Source organism: Saccopteryx bilineata, chromosome 5 (genome assembly GCF_036850765.1).
Source record: "Saccopteryx bilineata isolate mSacBil1 chromosome 5, mSacBil1_pri_phased_curated, whole genome shotgun sequence".
Taxonomy (NCBI): domain Eukaryota; kingdom Metazoa; phylum Chordata; class Mammalia; order Chiroptera; family Emballonuridae; genus Saccopteryx; species Saccopteryx bilineata.
In genome coordinates this window covers 102,202,926-102,223,769 of record NC_089494.1, presented here as the reverse complement: position 1 = coordinate 102,223,769, position 20,844 = coordinate 102,202,926, and the positions used below count along the sequence as shown (strand labels likewise).

General features: G+C 36.5%; 1 protein-coding gene across 1 annotated transcript in view; it reads left to right on the top strand.

Annotated features, from left to right (window-relative positions):
• HNMT (histamine N-methyltransferase) overlaps positions 1-19,627 on the top strand; it is a 48,400-nt gene extending 28,773 nt beyond the window's left edge. The window contains exons 6-7 of the mRNA XM_066232757.1: positions 569-662; positions 18,842-19,627. Coding sequence (XP_066088854.1) covers positions 569-662; positions 18,842-19,197 — 450 coding nt within the window. The 3' untranslated portion in view covers positions 19,198-19,627. The remainder of the gene's footprint in view (positions 1-568; positions 663-18,841) is intronic.
• Positions 19,628-20,844: the final 1,217 nt, after the last annotated feature.

Genomic DNA, 20,844 nt, shown 5'->3' with positions numbered 1-20,844 from the left:
GTGGACTGACTCCTAGCACCTTGTGACCATGCATGTATTCTCATGCTTTATCTAGTACTTTTGTAGAGAACCTGTCAACATCAGAGCCTGTCACATCTTCTGTGATTTAATAAAAAGCATCTGTGAGCAAATGGTGATGCTAGTACAAAGGGCTTAACTTAAAACAACATTCCATGAAATGGAGCTTGTGTTTATGGTGCCAGCATCATTTTCTCCCAGAAGAACTAAAATTCACAATATATAGAGTAAGTATAGAATCATTGCCTCCATGAAGAGTGGACACTAAGTGTTTACAGCCATAGATGTTTGTGTTAGTAAAGCCAGAAAGAGTAAATTTAAAACCATTTGGCTCTAGTTGAGCAAATAACAGTTTCTCTTTCCTCAAAAATTTTCTCACATTATTATTCTATCTCTCCATATAACATCTTTAATATTTAAATTTCTTAAGTGTTTTTGTTCAGTAAAATCTACTCAACTTAAAAATCAAACTTTCTAGTGAGTAGCTAGTGTAAGCACACAAAGATGCTGACATAGAAAGTGTCTCATTTCTCTTTTCTTTTATTTCTAGGTGCTGTATTATGTAAAAGACATCCCAGCTACCCTGAAATTCTTCCATAGTCTCTTAGCTACCAATGCTAAGATTCTTATTATTATTGTGTCAGGTAAGTTATTTTTACTTGGTCTCAATTTTAAAACAACAATCATGCATATATGTGTGGATGCATGTGTTTGAAGGCCTTGTTAGGAAAGTCCTTCACAACAGCTCCCAATTTAGGGCATCTAGTGAAATTAAATGTCTATTTACTTCTTTATCCTGAGAAAATTTGTTAATTTGATGTTGTTGTTATCTATATATAAATTCTTTTTTATAAAACATAGAGCAAATACAAATGCTAGTAATTTTTTAATTGAGACCTAAAATAATAAATATTTCTATTTACTTCCTTTTTGTCCCTTGACTGTCTCTTTCCGCTCTGTGATGTTTATTAATAATTAATAAAAGGTTTAAATATTTGGAATGCTATCATATTTGGCTAATTTGCATTTTTAGAGCCATTATCAACGTTGTTTGTTGTAGGTTTTCTCTATGAACTATTATAAATAGTTCACTTATTTTGTTGTATTTTGTTTCACTTTTCTCTCATTTGATCCCCTTGTGTTGCTTCCAGAGTTATGATAAGTACCACACAGAGAGCATAAGTAAACACATTGACAAATGAAACACTGACATTGTTGAATTCATTAATTCATAACTTCTTTCATTCATCAGTCTTTATGGACTGTTCATGCAGGTCTAGGCAGGTTGATTGGAGTTATACAACAGTTTCTATCTTTCTAAACTAATACTAACCCTGTATTCAAAAAACCCTATGTCTCAGAATTCATTTTTCCTTAAATATGAATGGTAACTTTAAGGAGGACAGACATAGTTGTTATCCTTAATCATGCTTTTGACCTCATGTGGGATTTTGGTAGATGGTAGATGAGAGCTCCTGTATACAACCTCTTCACCAAGGGACCATTTGATATACTATTTTTATCTCAGGTTAGTTAAAATAATCATTTAGATAGAAGAGTTCTGTCTTCCCATTTAGAAATGCTTATGGAACTTGAGTGCTTCTTGCTAATCTCTCTCTAAATTAGGATAAGTAGGTAAAGCACTTTGTTCTGCATTTAGGAATGCAAAAGTAAACTTGGTTACCAACATGGAAGGCCATCTATTTTTGATAGCTATATCAAAACAGAAAAACTATTGCTGACAAAAACAAATCCATCCAGAAGTCATGTGTTTGATTTTAGAACATATTGAATACACTGGAGAACAATTTTTTTTTCATTTTCTGTTGCATGAAGTTTTAGAACTGTTTCTATATATTTCTGCATCGCTGATTCCAAATCTGAAATCCAATTTTTGGTGCATGCTCGAGTTTTTATGCAATTTTAATTTATCTTTGTTACAGTTAATGGTATGCATTGGTTTTAAAATTGTAGTTAAAGGGCAACGACTCTTGGATTGAACATAACCACAAGGCAATTGATGTTTTACAAACATCACTTTTACATAGTTGTAGTTGTTTTTAAATGTAAAAAAAATATTATCTGATAAAAACAACATCTTATTTTATTTTAAGATTGAATAATGGCTTCTTCGAGTAGGCGTAAATGTAAGAATAGTCCTGACACCTTCTGTTATATATGTGACTGTTACACACTTCAATGTCAAAGGTGCAATATTTCATCATTTGTGACACGTGCATATATTGCCTATTTTCAAGTTCCCCTTGGCGATCACACAAGAATTGGGCTCCTCATATTGTGTGTCATAATTGTGAGAAAATGCTTCATGACTGGACAAAAGGAAAATGCAAAGGAATGCCTTTTGGCATTCCCATAGTTTGGCATAAACCTAAGGACCACAGCAGTGACTGTTATTTCTGTCTGATCCTACAAAGGGCATCGGCAAGAAAAAATGGCATATGATCTCATATCCCAATATTTCTTCAGCAATATGACCTATCCCACACTCTGAGACACTCCTGGTTCCAGTTTTCAATGGTTTTATTTCTTCTAAGGATGAAGAAAGTGAACTTGGTGATCAAGTATATTTTGATAAGATGCATGAATAATGGTTGTAGAATCTGAAGGGTCTTCTTCTGATGCCAAGCAGTCATTAACCCCTCAGCAGTTTAGCCAACCTGAATTGAATGACTTAGTAAGAGATTTGAGCCTATTAAAGAAAACAGCTGAGTTATTAGCCTCCAGGCTTCAAGAAAAGATTGTATTTTACCAGTCAGCTAAAGCATCCCATTTCAGGAAGCCTGAACAAGTTTTTGTGGACTTTTTTTTTTGAAGACAAAGACTTTATTTATTGTCATGATATCAGTAGTCTTCTCGGCCAGCTAGGTATTACCACTTACAGTCCAACAGAATGGTGGCTCTTTCTTGACAGCTCTAAGTGGAGTCTGAAATTTGTTCTTCTACACAATGGTAATGTTTATGCAGCGGTTCCAATTGGTTATTCAACTCATCTGTGAGAAGATTATAATGACATAAAAATTGTCCTCAACTTTCTGAAGTATGAGGAGCATAACTGGATCATTTGTGTGGATCTTAAAATGGTAAATTTCCTGCTAGGACAACAGAGAGGTTTCACAAAGTATCCTTGCTTTCTGTGTTTGTGTGACAGCTGAGCTCGGGAGAAACACTGGACACAGGAGTGGTCAAAATGTGAAACTCTGGAAGTAGGGATGAAAAATATTGTGAATGAACCTGTAGTTAATTGAGACAGGATCGTTTTTGCTCCACTTCACATCAAACTTGGCTTAATGAAGCAGTTTGTTCAGGCTTTGAATAGAGAAATTGAATGCTTTCAACATATTATTTCTGCTTTTTTCTGCCTTGTCTTTCAAGAAGGTAAAAGTAGGTGTATTCAATGGACCTCAAATTAAAACCCTCATACATAACGAAGAATTTGCCAGGAAGATGAATATGGAGTAGAAAGCAGCATGGCAGTCTTTTGTGGCAGTTAAAAAGAACTTCCTTGGCAACAAAAAAGCAGAAAACTATAAACTTCTGGTTCAAAGGATGCTGTTGGCTTTCCGCAACATTGGATGTAACATGAGCTTTAAGATTCACTTCCTGAACAGTCACTTTAATAAGTTTCCTGAAAATCTTGGAGCTGTTAGTGATGAGCAAACTACTGCTGGAGCATCAAACGAGATTGTCCTCAACAAGTACACAAGAGCTACAAATGCAAATTTTTGCCTGCATAGAATTTAAGTAAGTTTTGCACAAATTTTATGATTAAAATAAGTGTTTAATATGTTCTATTTCGAAACTGTAGACAAATTCTGATGCAGTCATATCTTTTAGTATATTATATATTAGTGTATTTACTGCATTATATAAATTATTATATTTTCACAAAGATGATGCCCAAGAAGACATTCTACTTCATTATGTTAAATTAAATGTTGAAAATTTTACAATAAGATGAAAACCTAAAATCTTGTATTGCAAAAAAACTGTAGCTTACAGAGAAAAATGAATGTCAGATTTGAGATCAGCACACCTGAATTAGGTAAGAACAAGTGTTTTGTGGATGCAACAAAAATTTTGTTCCCCACTGATATCCATAAAAGATCCATGCTTACTTATATTTGGTTTATTCTTAATTATTTTTAGAAGTTAAGTATTGGAGTGTCAAAAAAGCAGCTTTCTATGAGTAAATGTCTACCCATAAGAAAAAGCCAGCCTAAGGTTTAGAAACTCTCATGAGCAGTACTGAGAATTGACTAGGTGCCCTTATGGATAGGATATAGAATTCTGCTGTCTATATCATGAGTAAGTTAATATAGTCCATAGTTTATTGCCATCAAGAAATGTGAAAACTAAAGCAGGCTCAGTGAAGTGGGAAGTGGAACCCACTTCCCTTGCACCTACTCATAACTTCTCTCAGACCTCACACATATCCTCTTAGCTCAGTACTCTTGTTAAGGTACCAACTCCTGCACTTCCCGCATTCACACATCTTATTTATTACATAGAGAAAACTCCCTTTTGCTCTCTCTCACCTCTATAAATCTGTGCACTTACAGACTTGTCTTAATAACAATATATTCCCCAAGATAAATTCTGTTGCCCCCTCAGTGTATAGAAGTGTATAGACGTGGCTGCAGTTTCCTTTATAAAAAAGAGCAGTGGTTGCTTTATTGTATTTATAAAGCCAATATAGATGTATGGGGTCAGCTTTTAGAAAAATAGTCATGATCACTTTCCAACAGTAGAAACAAATTTAATCATGAGAAATTTCTAATCAGATTTCTCTTATATCATTGTCCATCAATATGTATTGGATTGATCCACATTTTTATTACTAATCTTTTTTTTTATTTTCACTTCAAATCCCTATCTGCCAGACTGTTCTGTGGCTAGTAAACAAGTTTGAGAAAGCTCTCCCATTTATCCGAGGGGCCTAGTCAACTTCCCTCCTCACTCCTATATAAAGCTATGGTCCTAAACAGCCTTTGCAGCCCAAAATGTGATTCTCAATACCTCCCTTCTCTGTACTTGTCCAATGAAAATATTCCTTAAATTTAAATATTGCTGTAAAACTTGGAACACCTACGCCGAAATGGTTCACATTAAGCTCTGTTTTTATCGGGTTTCTCACAGTCACTTTCTAAATAGAATCCCCTTGATAATTCCTGGAAGTTACTTGTTTGTATATTCCTTTAAGAGCAATGTTGTCATTCGTAGCTACACAGAAAACTGAGTGCTTGTTGTATGAAGACAGATTCAGAAAGCCTAAATTAAAATTTGTCATTAAATTAAATAAGAGCTCTCATCCAGCCAATGTCTTATCTAGGCAGATAAAGGTATGTCTGGATTAACATCTTGCTCATGGTCATCTTAAATGTCACAACTGAGGTCCTTGCCTGTCCATCTCAGTCAGACACTGACCTATTACTGAACTGACCAGTTATTTCTCTGAATAGTTGAATTACTCGGTTATTTGAGGACTATATAGATCCACATTTTCATAATTTATTAGATTATAAGATAATGAAATATAGGGTCAGTTTTTAGATTTAATTACGCAAAGTACCTAGCTTGGCTAAAGAGCTATGTGTATTCAGCCATATTCAAAATACAGACTGGACTCAGTTCTGTGTTGGCTGCACAGGATAGTCATTGTGTAGATTTGGTTCATCCAGTTTATACTGAGTTCCTATAGTCAGTAACTGCTAGGCTCTGAAGGTTGCAAAAGGTACTTTTTCCTTGCCTTTAAAAGGCTCTAATTTAATGGGGGATTCAGACAAGTAAACACTTTCAGAAGTGTGTTCAGTTTCCTACCAGCTGCCTAAGGAGAATCTAAGGAGCGTTTACTGCATGAGAGCAAGGGCTCTGCCTCTTATCTCTAGTCCCAGATCTTTGCAAAGCCTTTGGCACCTAGAAGACACCCAGCAAATGTGTTTAAATTGAACAGAATATTGCCTATTATTTCTCCTTTAAGATATCCAAACTAGCCTGACCTGTGGTGGTGCAGTGGATAAAGTGTCGACCTGGAAATGCTGAGGTCGCCGGTTCGAAACCCTGGGCTTGCCTGGTCAAGGCACATATGGGAGTTGATGCTTCAGCTCCTCCCCAGTATTCTCTCTCTGTCTCTCTCTCGCCCTCTCTCTTTCCTCTCTAAAAATGAATGAATGAATAAATAAATAAATAAATAAATAAATAATTTAAAAAAAAGAGTAAAGAAAAAAAAAAGATATCCAAACTACAACTAATTCTGAATGTTTTTCCAAAAAAAAAAAAAGCTATGTTTTTTACTGCATGATTGATATGGAATCCTATAACACAAAAAGTTCTGGAGATTTGAAGATAGCTTTAATAAAGAGAAATAAAAGACAATAAAGAAGATACACATATTCGTACACACAGTGCGCACTGAAATAGATGGACAAAAGCAATGGTGGGTGGGCAAGCGGAACTAGTTAGGAAAAGTCAGAAAAATTAAAATCAGAATAAAATGACAGTATTTGTAGGGCAGCCTATTAGAATACATGTTGCTTCAGTAAGAGAGGCTTTCCTCTGTGTTCCTAAGTATCCATTACAGATCTAGCCCAGCTCAGTAAACATTCATATACTTATAACAAACAGAAGTTCCTGATTATGAAGATAAAAAGATTTGATTGAGAAGTAAAAAGAGGAGAAATAAAAAAAAAAGAGATGTATCACACATTAAAATGATGTCAGTGACATGTTTTCCTGTAAATTAGTAGCCAGGTACTAGTTGAATGAGTTGCTAACTAAAATGCAATCTATTTGAGTAAGGGAGATTATCCAGAAGGAGATCATTATAGTTTCCTGTCCTTCCCTCTCCTTACCTGAGTAAGAAAGGAGGCAAATTATGGTGTGCTATTATTAATATATTGGGAAAAGAGGACCTGGTTTACATCATGTTGAAAACAAAAGTAACACTATATGTTGTGCCTATAGAAAGCCATTATGATAATGTACCAGTCAGAAAGTGTATAATTGCTCAGCTCAGAAATGGAACAGTCACAGAACACTGACACTAGCAAATTTTCTGCAATTACTGTTTTGTTCTGTTGTCCCTGCCTGGTTAAGAAAATAATGATAACAGAGCCTCTGCTCAAGCTCTGAAATATTTATTTTCTTATAAAATCTTGTATTTGGGAAAATTTTTATTTGGGAAGATAATCACTGTATTTAGAATGAAAGATCTTTCAGTATGCACTCAAGACCATTTATTTTTGTTGAACTGAGGTTGAATTTTCCTGATTCAATCCAATTTCTAGAGCATATTCTGCAGTTATCACTTCCTCTTCTGAAATATAAGTGGAATGTTATTTATCTAGGCCAGTGGTCAGCAAATTCATTAGTCAACAGAGCCAAATATCAACAGTACAACAATTGAAATTTCTTTTGAGAGCCAAATTTTTTAAACTTAAACTATATAGGTAGGTATATTCCTTATCAAGGTAACACCTGCATATGGTATTTTGTGAAAGAGCCACACTCAAGAGCTGTATGTGGCTCGTGAGCCAACCAGGGATCTAGGCCAGGGGTTGGGAACCTATAGCTTGTGAGCCAGATGTGGCTCTTTTGATGGCTGCATCTGGCTCGCAGGCAAATCTTTAATAAAAAAAATTAATAACGTTAAAAATATAAAACAGTCTCATGTATTACAATCCATTCATTTCCTACCACTCATGTTCATGGTTGCGGTTGGCTGGAGCCAATCACAGCTGTCCTCTGGGACAACACCAAATTTTTATTGGATAATGTGTAAATGTACACAGGTCATTGTGAGGTCAGGAAGTAAACTTCCCTCCTTTTAATCAAGTAGTCAGCTAGCTAATTGCAGAAACCCTTTTGACGAAGAAGATGGCTAAAAGAAAAAAGGATGAGGAGTATCATACTTTTCAGCAGGAATGGACAGAGGAATTCGCCTTTGTGGAGAGAGCAGGTTCTGCAGTGTGTCTAATATGCAATGATAAAATTGCATCGATGAAACAGTCAAATATAAAGCAGCACTTCAACATATGCCATACTACACTTGCATCGAAATATCCAGCAGGGGACAGCAGGAAGAAAGCATGTCAAGAACTACTGTGCAGAGTGCAAGCTAGTCCATGTTTGGACCCAACAAGGTGACTGGAATTCAGCTACCTTTGCTGGTGCTTTAGCAATTGTGAGAAATGGAAAGCCATTCACAGATGGAGAGTATGCCAACACATTCATGCTTGATGTTGCCAATGAACTTTTTGACAACTTTTTGGATAAAGACAAGATAATCAAATGAATAAAAGACATGCCCTTCAGAAAAAAGAAAAAAAAAAAGAAAAAAAAAAAAGACATGCCTCTGTCGGCAGGAACTGTTCATGATCGTACCATCATGATGGCAAATCAAATTGAGACAACACAGTGAAGGACATAAATGCAGCACCATTCTTTTCTCTCTTTGGATGAGTCAACTGATGTAAGCCATTTATCCCAGTTCAGCGTGATTGCAAGGTATGCTGTCGGTGATACACTACGTGAGGAAAGTCTTGCTGTTTTGCCTATGAAAGAGACAACAAGAAGGGAGGATTTATTCAAGTCTTTTACTGAGTTCACTAAAGAAAAAAATCTACTGATGGATAAACTTATTTCGGTGTGTACTGATGGTGCTCCGTGCATTGTGGAGAAAAACAGAGGATTCATAGTGCTTCTTCGTAAACATGAGAAGAGACCCATCCTAAGTTTTCACTGCATCCTACATCAGGGGCGCTTTGTGCTCAGATGTGTGGTGAGCAGCTTGGTGAGGTGATGTCACTGGTCATTCAGCTGGTCAACGTTATTGTTGCCCGAGCTTTAAATGATTGCCAATTTAAAACACTGCTGGATGAAGTTGGGAATAATTATCCTGGTCTGCTTCTGCACAGCATGTGCTTTGGTTGTCAGGAGGGAAGGTGCTCAGCCATTTCATGGCTTGTCTGAGCAAAATCTGGACTTTTCTTGAAATGAGAAATGTCGAGCGTCCTGAGTTAGCTAACACTGAGTGGCTCCTGAAGTTCTACTATCTCGTGGACATAACTGAACATCTGAACCAGCTCAATGTGAAAATGCAAGGCGTTGGAAATACACGCTTATCCCTTCAACAAGCAGTGTTTGCATTTGAAAGCAAGCTGGAACTCTTCATCGCTGACACTGAAACAGGTCGTTTACTACACTTTGAAAAACTGGGAAAGTTTAAAGATGTATGCACAGCAAGTGACCCTGCTCAACATCTTGATCTCCAGCTGCTAGCGAGCTTCACATCAAATCTCCTGCAGTCATTCAAAGCGTGCTTTGGAGAATTTCATGAGTACACATCTTTTTAAGTTCATCTCCCATTCACATGAGTGTGCAGTGGACAGCACCGACCTGAGTTACATCCCCGGTGTCTCTGTCAGAGATTTTGAGCTACAAGCTGCTGACCTGAAGGCCTCAGACATGTGAGTGAATAAGTTCAAGTCCACTGAATGAAGATTTGGAAAGACTCGCACAACAGCAAGCAGAGTTGGCGAGCAAACACAAGTGGGGAGAAATGAAAAAACTTCAACCCATGGACCAGCTGATTGTCAAAACTTAAAATGTGCTTCCCTTCATATACCACACACTGCAGCATGTGAGTATTGCTGTACTGACAATGTTTGGCTCTACGTATGCATGTGAGCAGTCTTTCTTACAACTAAAGCACATTAAGACCAACCTACAATCACGTTTAATGGATGGAAGTCTCAACGCCTGCATGAAACTTAACCTCACCACTTATCAACCAGACTACAAAGCCATCAGCAAAACCATGCAGCACCAAAAGTCTCATTAATGGTAAGAAGTACTTTATTCATCATTGGTTAGCAACAGCATAACAATGTTATTAAAAAGAATTCAGAGACTTATTGTACTTTAAAAGTGTTGGTCTTACATAAAATGCACACATTTACTTGTATTTAGTGTTAAACATATTGTATGGCTCTCACAGAATTACATTTTAAAATGTGTGGCATTCATGGCTTTCTCAGCCAAAAAGGTTCCCGACCCCTGAAATAGTCCATTTATATATATTTACTACTTGCTTGGGATAGTATGCTTTTGAGTTAAAATGGAAACTTTAGCCTAGTTCAGAGATGAGGGTCAGGAGTCTTTGCACAATTTGTGACTATATGCACAACTATATGGGTGTGTCTTGTTTGTTTACTTTTCTGGAGTCTCATTTACTTTTATTAGATCATAAAAGATGTTTGGGAACTGAAAAAAAATCAAACCTTTGAAATCTTCACTTTTAAGTCTGGAAGTTCATAGAAAATGTAGGGTTTTTTTTTATATGCTTTGGCTAAGTCCAACTTCATTATCTAATACTTCAACAGTGTTTACTATGTGCCAGTCATGGTTCCAGGTGCTTTACTTTTTTTTATGATTTTTTTTTTATTTATTTAAATTTATTGTGTTTACAGAGATTCAAGTGTCCCACCGAATACATCCTCCCCATCCCTGAATTCCCCTCAACAATCCCCTTGTCCCCCTCCCCCAAACACACTCCCCCCTTCCCTCCAGGATTTGCTTTTCTGTTCTCTATAATGCTGTGTTATGTATATATAATTGCACCAATCTATTTTCCTTCTCTAATCTCATCCTCTCATCCCCTTTCCCACTGGTCCCTTTGATCCCTCCTCTGTCTCTATTCTGTTCCTCAGTTCACATTGTTCTTTGGATTCCTCATATGAGTGAGGTATATGATATTTTTATTTCTTACCTGGCTTATTTCACTTAACATAATAGTTTCCAGGTCCATCCATGTTGTCACAAAAGGTAGTATTTCCTTCTTTTTCATGGCCCCATAGTATTCCATTGTGTATATGTACTACAGCTTTTTAATCCACTCGTCCACTGACAGACACTTGGGCTGTTTCTAGATCTTGGCTATTGTAAACAATGCTGACATAAACATGGGGGTGCATTTCTTCTTTTGAATCAGTGATTTGGTATTCTTAGGATATATACCTAAAAGTGGGATGGCTGGGTCAAAAGGCAGTTCCATTTTTAATTTTTTGAGGAGTCTCCATACCGTTTTCTGCAGTGGTTGCACCAGTCTGCATTCCCACCAGCAGTGCAGGAGGGTTCCCTTTACTCCACAGCCTTGCCAGCACTTATTATGTTTTGTTTTGTTAATGAGTGTCATTCTGACTGGTGTGTGGTGATATCTCATGTGATTTTAATTTGCATTTCTCTAATGATTAGTGATGTTGAACATTTTTTCTTTTGCTAGTGGGCATGTGTATGTCCCGTTTGAAGTGTCTATACATTTCTTTTGCCCATTTTTGATTGGATTATATCACTGGTGTAGAGTTTTTATGTTCTTTATAAATTTTGGTTATTAACCCCTTATCAGACATATTTTCAAATATGTTATCCCATTGTGTGGTTTATCTTTTTATTTTGTTCATATTGTCGTTAGCTGTGCAAAAGATTTTTAGTTTGATATAGTCCCATTTGTTCATCCTGTCTTTTATTTCACTTGCCCGTGGAGATAAATCAGCAAATATATTGTTGTGAGAGATGTTGGTGAGCTTACTGCCTATGTTTTCTTCTAAGATGCTTAGGGTTTCATGAATTACATTAATTCTTTTATCCATTTTGAGTTTATTTCTGTGAATGGTGTAAGTTGGTGGTCTACTTTTATTATTTTGCAAGTAGCTCTCCAATTTTCCTAACACCACTTGTTAAAGAGACTGTCTTTACTCCATTGTATGCTCATACCTCCTTTGTCAAATATCAGTTGTCCATAAAGGTGTGGGTTTATTTCTGGGTTCTCTGTTCTGTTCCATTGATCTGTATGCCTATTCTTATGCCAGTATCAAGCTGTTTTAAGTACAATGGCCTTGTAGTATAACTTGATATCAGGAAGTGTGATACCTCTAACTTTATTCTTCTTCTTCTAGATTGCTGAGGCTATTCATGTTCTTTTTTGGTTCCCTATAAATTTTTGGAATATTTATTCTAGTATATATCTTTGAAGTATGTCATTGGTATTTTAATGGAAATTGCATTGAATTTATAAGTTGCTTTAGGTAATATAGACATTTTAATAATGCTTAATTTATTCTTCTTATCCTTGAACATGGTATATGCTTCCACTTGTTTGTATCTTCCTTGATTTCTCTTATTAATGTTTTATAATTTTCCGAGTACAAGTCTTTAATCTCCTTGGTTAAATTTACTCCTCGGTACTTTCTTTGTTGTTGTTGCAATAGTGAAGGGGTTTTCTTAATTTCTCTTTCAGACAGTTCATTGTTGGTGCATAAAAATGCCACTGATTTCTGAATATTAATTTTATATCCTGCCACCTTGCTGAACTCATTTATCAGGTCCAGTAGTTTTTTGACTGAGACTTTAAGATTTTCTATGTACAGTATCATATCATCAGCAAATAATGATAGTTTTACTTCTTCTTTTCCAATTTGGATGCATCTCTAAAATCTTAAATCTACATTCCTCTTTTTTTTTTTTCTTCATTTTTCTGAAGCTGGAAACAGGGAGAGACAGTCAGACAGACTCCCGCATGCGCCCGACCGGGATCCACCCGGCACGCCCACCAGGGGCGGTGCTCTGCCCCCCAGGGGGCGATGCTCTGCCCATCCTGGGCGTCGCCATATTGCGACCAGAGCCACTCTAGCGCCTGAGGCAGAGGCCACAGAGCCATGCCCAGCGCCTGGGCCATCTTTGCTCCAATGGAGCCTTGGCTGCAGGAGGGGAAGAGAGAGACAGAGAGGAAAGCGCGGCGGAGGGGTGGAGAAGCAAATGGGCGCTTCTCCTATGTGCCCTGGCCAGGAATCGAACCCGGGTCCTCCGCACGCTAGGCCGACGCTCTACTGCTGAGCCAACCGGCCAGGGCTACATTCCTCTTTTACTAGTAGATTCCCCGCTCCCCCCTTGTTCTGTTTACAACAGGACCCTTAACATTTCTTACATCATTGGTTTGGTTGTAATAAATTACTTGAGGGTTTTTTTGTTTTTTGTTTTTGTATGGGAAGCTTTTTATTTCTCCTATTTTAAATGATAGCCTTGCTGGATAAAGAAGTCTTGGTTGTAGGCTCTTGTTCTGCATTAATTTGAATATTTCTTGCCATTCCCTTCTCGCCTCAAGTGTTTTTGTTGAGAAGTCGGATATCATCCTTTTGGGGACTCCTTTGTAGGTGATTGACTGCTTTTCTCTTGCAGCTTTTAATATTCTTTCTTATTTCTTAGCTTTGGTATTTTAATTATGATGTATCTTGTGTAGGCTCATTTGGGCTCCTTTTAATTCTCTGTGCTTCTTGAACTTGTGTAACTTTTTCCTGCATCAAATTCAGACATTTTTTCATCTATAATTTCTTCAATCAGGTTCTCTATCCCTTGTTCTTTCTCTTCTTCTTCAGGAACCCCTATGAAGCGGAAGTTGTTTCTTTTCTTATTGTCACAGAGCTGTCTTAGAGCTTTCTCAGACATTTTGATCCTCCTTTTTTTTTTGCTGTTCTGCTTCTGTGCTTTTGCTTATCTTGTCCTCTAAATTGCTGATTCAGTCCTCTCTTTCATCTTGCCTGCTTTTCATTCCTTCTAGTGTAGTCTTCATTTCTGAAATTGTGTTTGTCATTTCTGCCTGATTCTTTTTTATGATTTCAGTGTCCTCTTTGATGCCAGATATCTCTTTGTTTAGGTGTTCATGTTGTCTATCTATGGTTGCTCTAAGATTCTTGAGCATCCTAACAATCATTATTCTAAACTCTGCATCTGGCATCTTAGTTATTTCCATTTTATTCTCTTCTTTTTCTGGAGATTTCTCTTGTTGGTTCATTTGAATTGCACTTCTCTGTCTTCCCATTTTGTCTCTATATAGACTGCTCATTCAAATATGTTGTTTGTGTAGCTGAGTATAGGGTTGTTGTTGTCTGACTCCAGCTTTCAGTTGTGAAATTTCTAAATCTTCCTGGGATGAATTCAGCTATTTGTAATCCGCTGTAGGCTACTTGTCTGCTGCTACTACTCTTTTTGCTGTTTGTAACAACATTTTCTATGCCTTAGCTGGGTCAAGTGTGAGGAGCCTTTCCTTTAGATACCACTCTAACTATGGTTGTTAGGTCTTGAGCTGATTCTCTCTGTATCTGGCCACTGGATGTACCAGCCCTGGACCTCCATGGCTGGAAACTGGTGAAGACCAGTGGGAGTCACTGCTTTTGACTGGCCTTTAGCAACCTTCTTGTAGCTACAGGCAATCCAGAATGATCTTCTCTTCATCCGACACCCGATCCTCCAAGTTGGCCATCTTGGGATGCTTGTGGTGCTTTACTTTTTTAACTCAGTTTATCTTTCCAGAAATTCTGTGAATAGATTCTATTATTATTCTTGTTTAACAGTTAATGAAACTGAAGTGCAGTTTCAAAAAGTTAGTAAGAGGCCTGACCAGGTGGTGGCACAGTGGATAAAGCATTGGACTGGGATGCAGAAGACCCAGGTTTGAGACCCTGAGGTTGCCAGTTTGAGCGCAGGCTAATCTGGTTTGAGCAAAGCTCACCAGCTTGGACCCCCAGGTCACAGGCTTGAGCAAGGGGTTACTTGGTCTGCTGTAGCCCCACGGTCAAGGCACATATGAGAAAGCAATCAATGAACAACTAAGGTATCACAACGAAAAACTGATAATTGATGCTTCTCATCTCTCTCTGTTCCTGTCTGTCTGTCACTATCTATTCCTCTCTCTGATTCTCTCTGTCTCTGTAAAAAAAAAAAAAAAGTTAGAAGAGGAAAAACTAGGCTTCACACTCAATCAGTCAGGCTTTAGTGATAACTTTTTAGGGGTGAGTTGGGGAATTAAATTTAATTGTGTGATGTTGGTCCATAAGAACACATAAGTTTCAGGTAAACATCTCTATTGCATTTAAAATGTTGATTATGTTGTGTGCCCATCACCCGAAGTGAAATCATTTTCTGTCATCATATATTTGTCCCTCTTTACTCCCCTCCTCCCAGCCCCTCTCCCCCTGGTAACCCCTTCATTTTTATCTATGTCCACGAGTCTCTGTTTTATATCCCACTTATGTGTGAAATCATATAGTTCTTGGCTTTTTTTGGATTTACTTATTTCACTTAGTACAATGTTCTCAAGATCCATCCATGTTGTCATAAATGGCAATCTATCATCATTTCTTATGGCTGAGTAATATCCCATTGCATATATGTAGTGTATCTTCTTTATCCAACCCTCTATTGAGGAAATGTTTGGTTGTTTTCATGTCTTGGCCACCATGAGTAATGCTGCAAATGAACACAATGAATGTGCATGTGTCTTCACATACCAATGTTTTTTAGTTTTTCGGATAGCCACTCAGTAGAGGGATTGCTGGGTTATACGGTAGCTCTATTCTTAATTTATTGAGGACCCACCATACTTTCTACCAGTTTACATTCCCATCAGGAGTGAATGAGGATTTTTTTTCCTCTGCCTTTCCAGCACATGTTATTAACTGTCTTCTTGATAACAGCCTATCTAACAGGTGAGAGGAGGTATCTCATTGTAGTTTTGATGTGCATTTCACTAATAGCTAGTGAAGATGAGCATCTCTTCATATATCTATTCATGAGAGAAATGTCTGTTCAGATCTTCTCTCCATTTTTTAATTGGATTGTTTGGTTGTTTGTTGTTGAGCTTCGTGAGTTCTTTATATATTTGGGATATTAATCCCTTGTCAGAACTGTTGTTTGTGAATATCAACTCCCATTTGGTTGGCTGCCTTTCTGTTTTGTGGTCAGTTTCTTTTCCTCTGCAGAAGAATCATAGTTTAAGATAGTCCCATTTATTTATTTTTGCCTTTACTTCCCTTGCCTTTAGGGTCAAGTTCATAAAATGTTCTTTACGGCCAAGGTCCAAAGTTTAGTACATATATTTTCTTCTAAGTAATTTATTATTTCAGAACTTATATTTAGGTCTTTGATCCATTTTTAATTAATGTTTGTGCATGAGGACAAGATGTAGTCAAGTTTAATTCTTTTGCATGTGGCTTTTCAATTTTGTCGGCACCATTTATTAAAGAGGCTTTCTTTTTTCTATTGTGTGCTTTTGGCTTCTTTGTCAAAGATGATTGCTTATATGTAAGTGGTTTCATTTCTGGGCTCTTGATTCTTTTCCACTAGTCTTTATGTCTGTTTTTCTGCCAATACCATGCTGCTTTGATTATCATGGCTCTCTAGTATTATTTGAAACCAGGTAGTATGATACCTCCAGCTTTATTCTTTTTTGTCAGGATTGCTTTGGCTATTTGAGGTCTTTTATGGTTCCATACAAATCTGGTGAATTTTTGTTCTATTTATTTAAAATATGACATTGGGATTTTACTAATGATTGCATTAAATTTGTATATTGCTTTGGGTAATATGGCCGTTTTTACTATGTTGATTCTTTTGATCAATGAACATGGAATATTTTTTCATTTCAATGTGTCTTTTTCAATTTCTTTTAGTAATGCTTTGTAGTTTTCAGTATATAGGTCCTTCACATCCTTTGTTAAGTTTATTCCTAGGTACTTTGTTGTTGCTGCTATTATACAAGGAATTGTTTTATTCAGTTCATTTTCTGAAGTTTTGTTGTTGGCATATAGGAAAGCAGCAGACTTTTGTATATTGATTTTGTATCCTGTGATTTTATTGTGTTTCTTTATTGTTTCTAATGGTTTTTTGGTGGCATCTTTGGTGTTTTCTATATACAGAATCATGTCATCTCCAAAAAGTGATACCTTTACTTCTTCTTTCCTGATATGGATACCTTTAATTTCTTTCTTGTGCCTTATTGCTCTGACTAAACTTCCAGTACTGTGTTGAATAAGAGCGGAGAGAGTGGGCAGCTTTGTCTTGTTCCTGATTTTAGAGGAAGGGTATTTAGTTTTTTACCATTTAGTATGGTATTGAGGGAGGGGTTGTCATATATGGCCTTTATTATGTTGAGGTACTTTCCTTCTATACCCATTTTATTGAGTGTTTTAATCATAAGTGATGTTGTAACTTTTCAAATGCCTTTTCTTCATCTGTTGATAGGATCATATGGTTTTTGTCTCCTGTTTTGTTGATGAGGTGTATCACGTTGAAAGATTTGCATATGTTGAACCATCCTTGTACTCCCAAGTTGGTTCTTTGACAAAATTGATAAAATTGACAAACCCCTGGCCAGACTCATTAAGGAAAAAAAAGGAAGGACTCATATAGACAAAATATGAAATGAAAGAGGAGAAATTAACACAGATATCATAGATATATGAAGGATCATACTAGAATATCATGAAAGATTATATGCCACCAAATTCAACAATCTAGAAGAAATGGATAAGTTTCTAGAACTATAGTCTTCCTAGAGTGAGGCACAAAGAAGTAGAAAACCTAAATAGACCAGTAAGCAGTGAAGATATAGAAACAACTACCAAAAACCTCCTAAAAAAATAAAAATCCAGGACCAGATGGCTACACTAATGATTTGGTACATAGCCTTCTCAAAGTCTTCCAAAAAAATTAAAGAAGAGGCAATACTTCATAATATATTGTATGAGGCCAACATAACCCTGACACCAAAACTTAGCAAGGACAACACAAAAAAGAAAACTACAGACCAATATCTCTAATGAATACAGATGCAAAAGTCTTAAAATAATAGCAAACCAAATATAACAATACATTTAAAAAAATAATACATCATGATCAAGTTTGATCAAATTTACATTTCTAAAATCATGCCTGATGATTTTTTAAAACTGCTCCTCTCATTTTTTTCATTTCTAATAAAGGCAGTTCTCTCTTTTTAGGTGCTTGGACAAAAATTAGTGAGATCATCACTGACTTTTTTTTTTTTTTACTCACACTTAGTATCCAAATTGTTGGTCAATGGAAATGAATCTAGTAGTGTAAGATATAAAATATCCAACCATTTCTCAGCACCTCCAAGCTCACTGGTCCAAGTTATCATCATCTGTCACCCAGGTTATTACAGTAGCCTTCTTACTGTTCTTCCTTCTTCTGTCCTTATGCCCCTATACTTGATGCTTATCTGTGCCGCCAAAGTGACCTTAGTAAAATGCAAATCAGGATAAGTAACTCTATTGTTCAATATGGAAGCCACATTTGGCTATTGAAATTTAAATTTAAATGACTTAAGATGAAATATAACAAAATGCATTTCCTCAGTCACACTAGCCACAATTAAAAGGTTCCATAGCCACAAGTGGCTACCATACATGACAATGAAGATGGAGAATATGTCCATCAGTCCAGAAGTTTCTGAGTCAGCACCTCAGTGGCTTCCCATCTCTACCACTTTCCTTGTCCACTCAATTCCAATATCACTGGCTTGCTAGCTAGCTCCTAAGCATGCCAGACATGTTTCTGCCTCAGGTCCTTTTCAGTTATTCTTTCCTCATCTTGGAGTAACCTTCTCTCTGGTACAGCTATGTGGCTTGTCATGTCTGTGCTCAAATGTCACATAGTAAGAGAGACTGTCTATGACCAGCTTATATAAAATAGCAACCCATTCAACTCTTTGACCCTTTTTATTCTTTGCTCTGCTTTGTTTTTCATTAGCACTTAGCAATATTTGATATACAATTTATTTATTAACTTTATCCTTACCCCAAACCCTTCACTCCTTGAATTAAGCTACACAAAGGCAAGATTTTATTTTTTTAATTGATTCCTTTATCCCAAGTACCTAATGTATTGCCAGGCAGAGTGGGTAAATGAAAGAAAGAATAAATGAATGCATGACTTTTGTTCTGTCTCACAGGAACCAGTAGCTGGGGCAAGCTATGGAAAAAATATGGATCCCGCTTACCCCGGGATGACCTCTGCCTGTATATCACATCGACTGATCTCACTCAGATGCTGGACAAGATGGGACTTCAGTATGAGTGTTACGACTTTCTGTCCACCATGGATATATCTGACTGTTTTATTGATGGCAATGAAAATGGAGACTTGCTTTTGGATTTTTTGACAGAAACCTGCCACTTTAATACAACAGCACCAGGTGATCTCAGAGCAGAAATTGTAAAAGATCTGCAAGAGCCTGAATTCAGTGTAAAGAAAGATGGAAAAGTTCTTTTTAATAATAATTTGAGTTTCATAGTAGTGGAAGCATAAATAATAATCAAGAGAATATATTCAAAAATTATATTTTAAACAATGTTGATCATTTCTTTTTGTATTAAAATTACAAATACATTTTATAATATGAATAGAGCATTGTCTCATATGTAAAATTTAGAGATTTCCAATACATTCTTGGACTTCTACATACAATCATATATGATATTGCTGGTCTTATCCCATTTCTTCTCTAGGCAAAGAGACCACATTGCAGGCTAAAGATCACCTGAGCTGGAAAAATTAGACTACTAAGTTTCACTGGCTATTGACAACAAAATCCTTTCCATTTGTTGATTTTAGTGGGATTTCCCAGAACACTAAAAAGACTGTATTATGGATTCTTTAAATACTAGAAAAATATGTGCTGATTGTTACTTTGAACACTAATAAAGCATATGTTTATTGATTTTTCCCCTTTTATGAAGTATTTGTCTTTTACATTCTTCTGTTGTAGTTTCTATCAAATTTTTATTGATTGTTAAAAGTAAACACATTTAGGATATTTTATAATATCCTAAATGTCATATGTTGCCATTGTCTCTTATTTTGTTTTCTTTTTAGTCTGATTTTATTTCTTTTTCTTTTTTTTTTTTTTTTTTACAAAAACAGAGAGAGGGACAGATAGGAACAGACAGACAGGAACGGAGAGAGATGAGAAGCATCAATCATCAGTTTTTCATTTCAACATCTTAGTTGCTCATTGATTGCTTTCTCACATGTGCCCTCACCATGGGCCCTCAGCAGACTGAGCAACCCCCCCCCCACTCAAGCCAGCGACCCTGGGTCCAAGCTTGCAAGCTTTTGCTCAAGCCAGATGAGCCCGCGTCAAGCTGGCGACCTCGGGGTCTTGAACCTGGGTCTTCTGCATCCCAGTCCGATGCTCCATCCACTGCGCCACCTCCTGGTCAGGCTCATCTATGATTTTCATAGTGTTTTTTTTTCTTATATACTGAATTTTTTCTATTTTATTCAATCAAGATATTTTTTTTCTTTTTTAATATCTGGGTTTCTATATATGATAAACCATCAGCCAACATCCTATTAAACGGCATAAAACTGAGGACTTTCTACCTTAAATCAGGAACAAGACAGGGTTGTCCACTCTCTCCACTCTTATTCAACGTGGTGCTAGAAGTTCTGGCCAGAGCAATCAGACAAGACAAAGAAATAAAAGGCATCCATATCGGAAAAGAAGAAGTAAAGCTATCACTTTTTGCTGATGATATGATCCTATACATCGAAAACCCGAAGGACTCCACAAAAAGATTATTAGAAACAATAAACCAATACAGTAAGGTCACAGGATACAAAATTAACATACAAAAGTCCATAGCCTTTCTATATGCCAACAATGAAATATTAGAAAACGAACTCAAAAAAATAATCCCCTTCACGATTGCAACAAAAAAAATAAAATACCTAGGAATAAACATAACAAAGAACGTAAAGGACCTATATAATGAAAATTACAAAGCATTGTTAAGGGAAATCGAAAAAGATACAATGAGATGGAAAAATATTCCTTGTTCTTGGATAGGAAGAATAAATATAATCAAAATGGCCATATTACCCAAAGCAATATACAAATTTAATGCAATTCCCATCAAAATCCCTATGAGATTTTTTAAAGAAATGGAACAA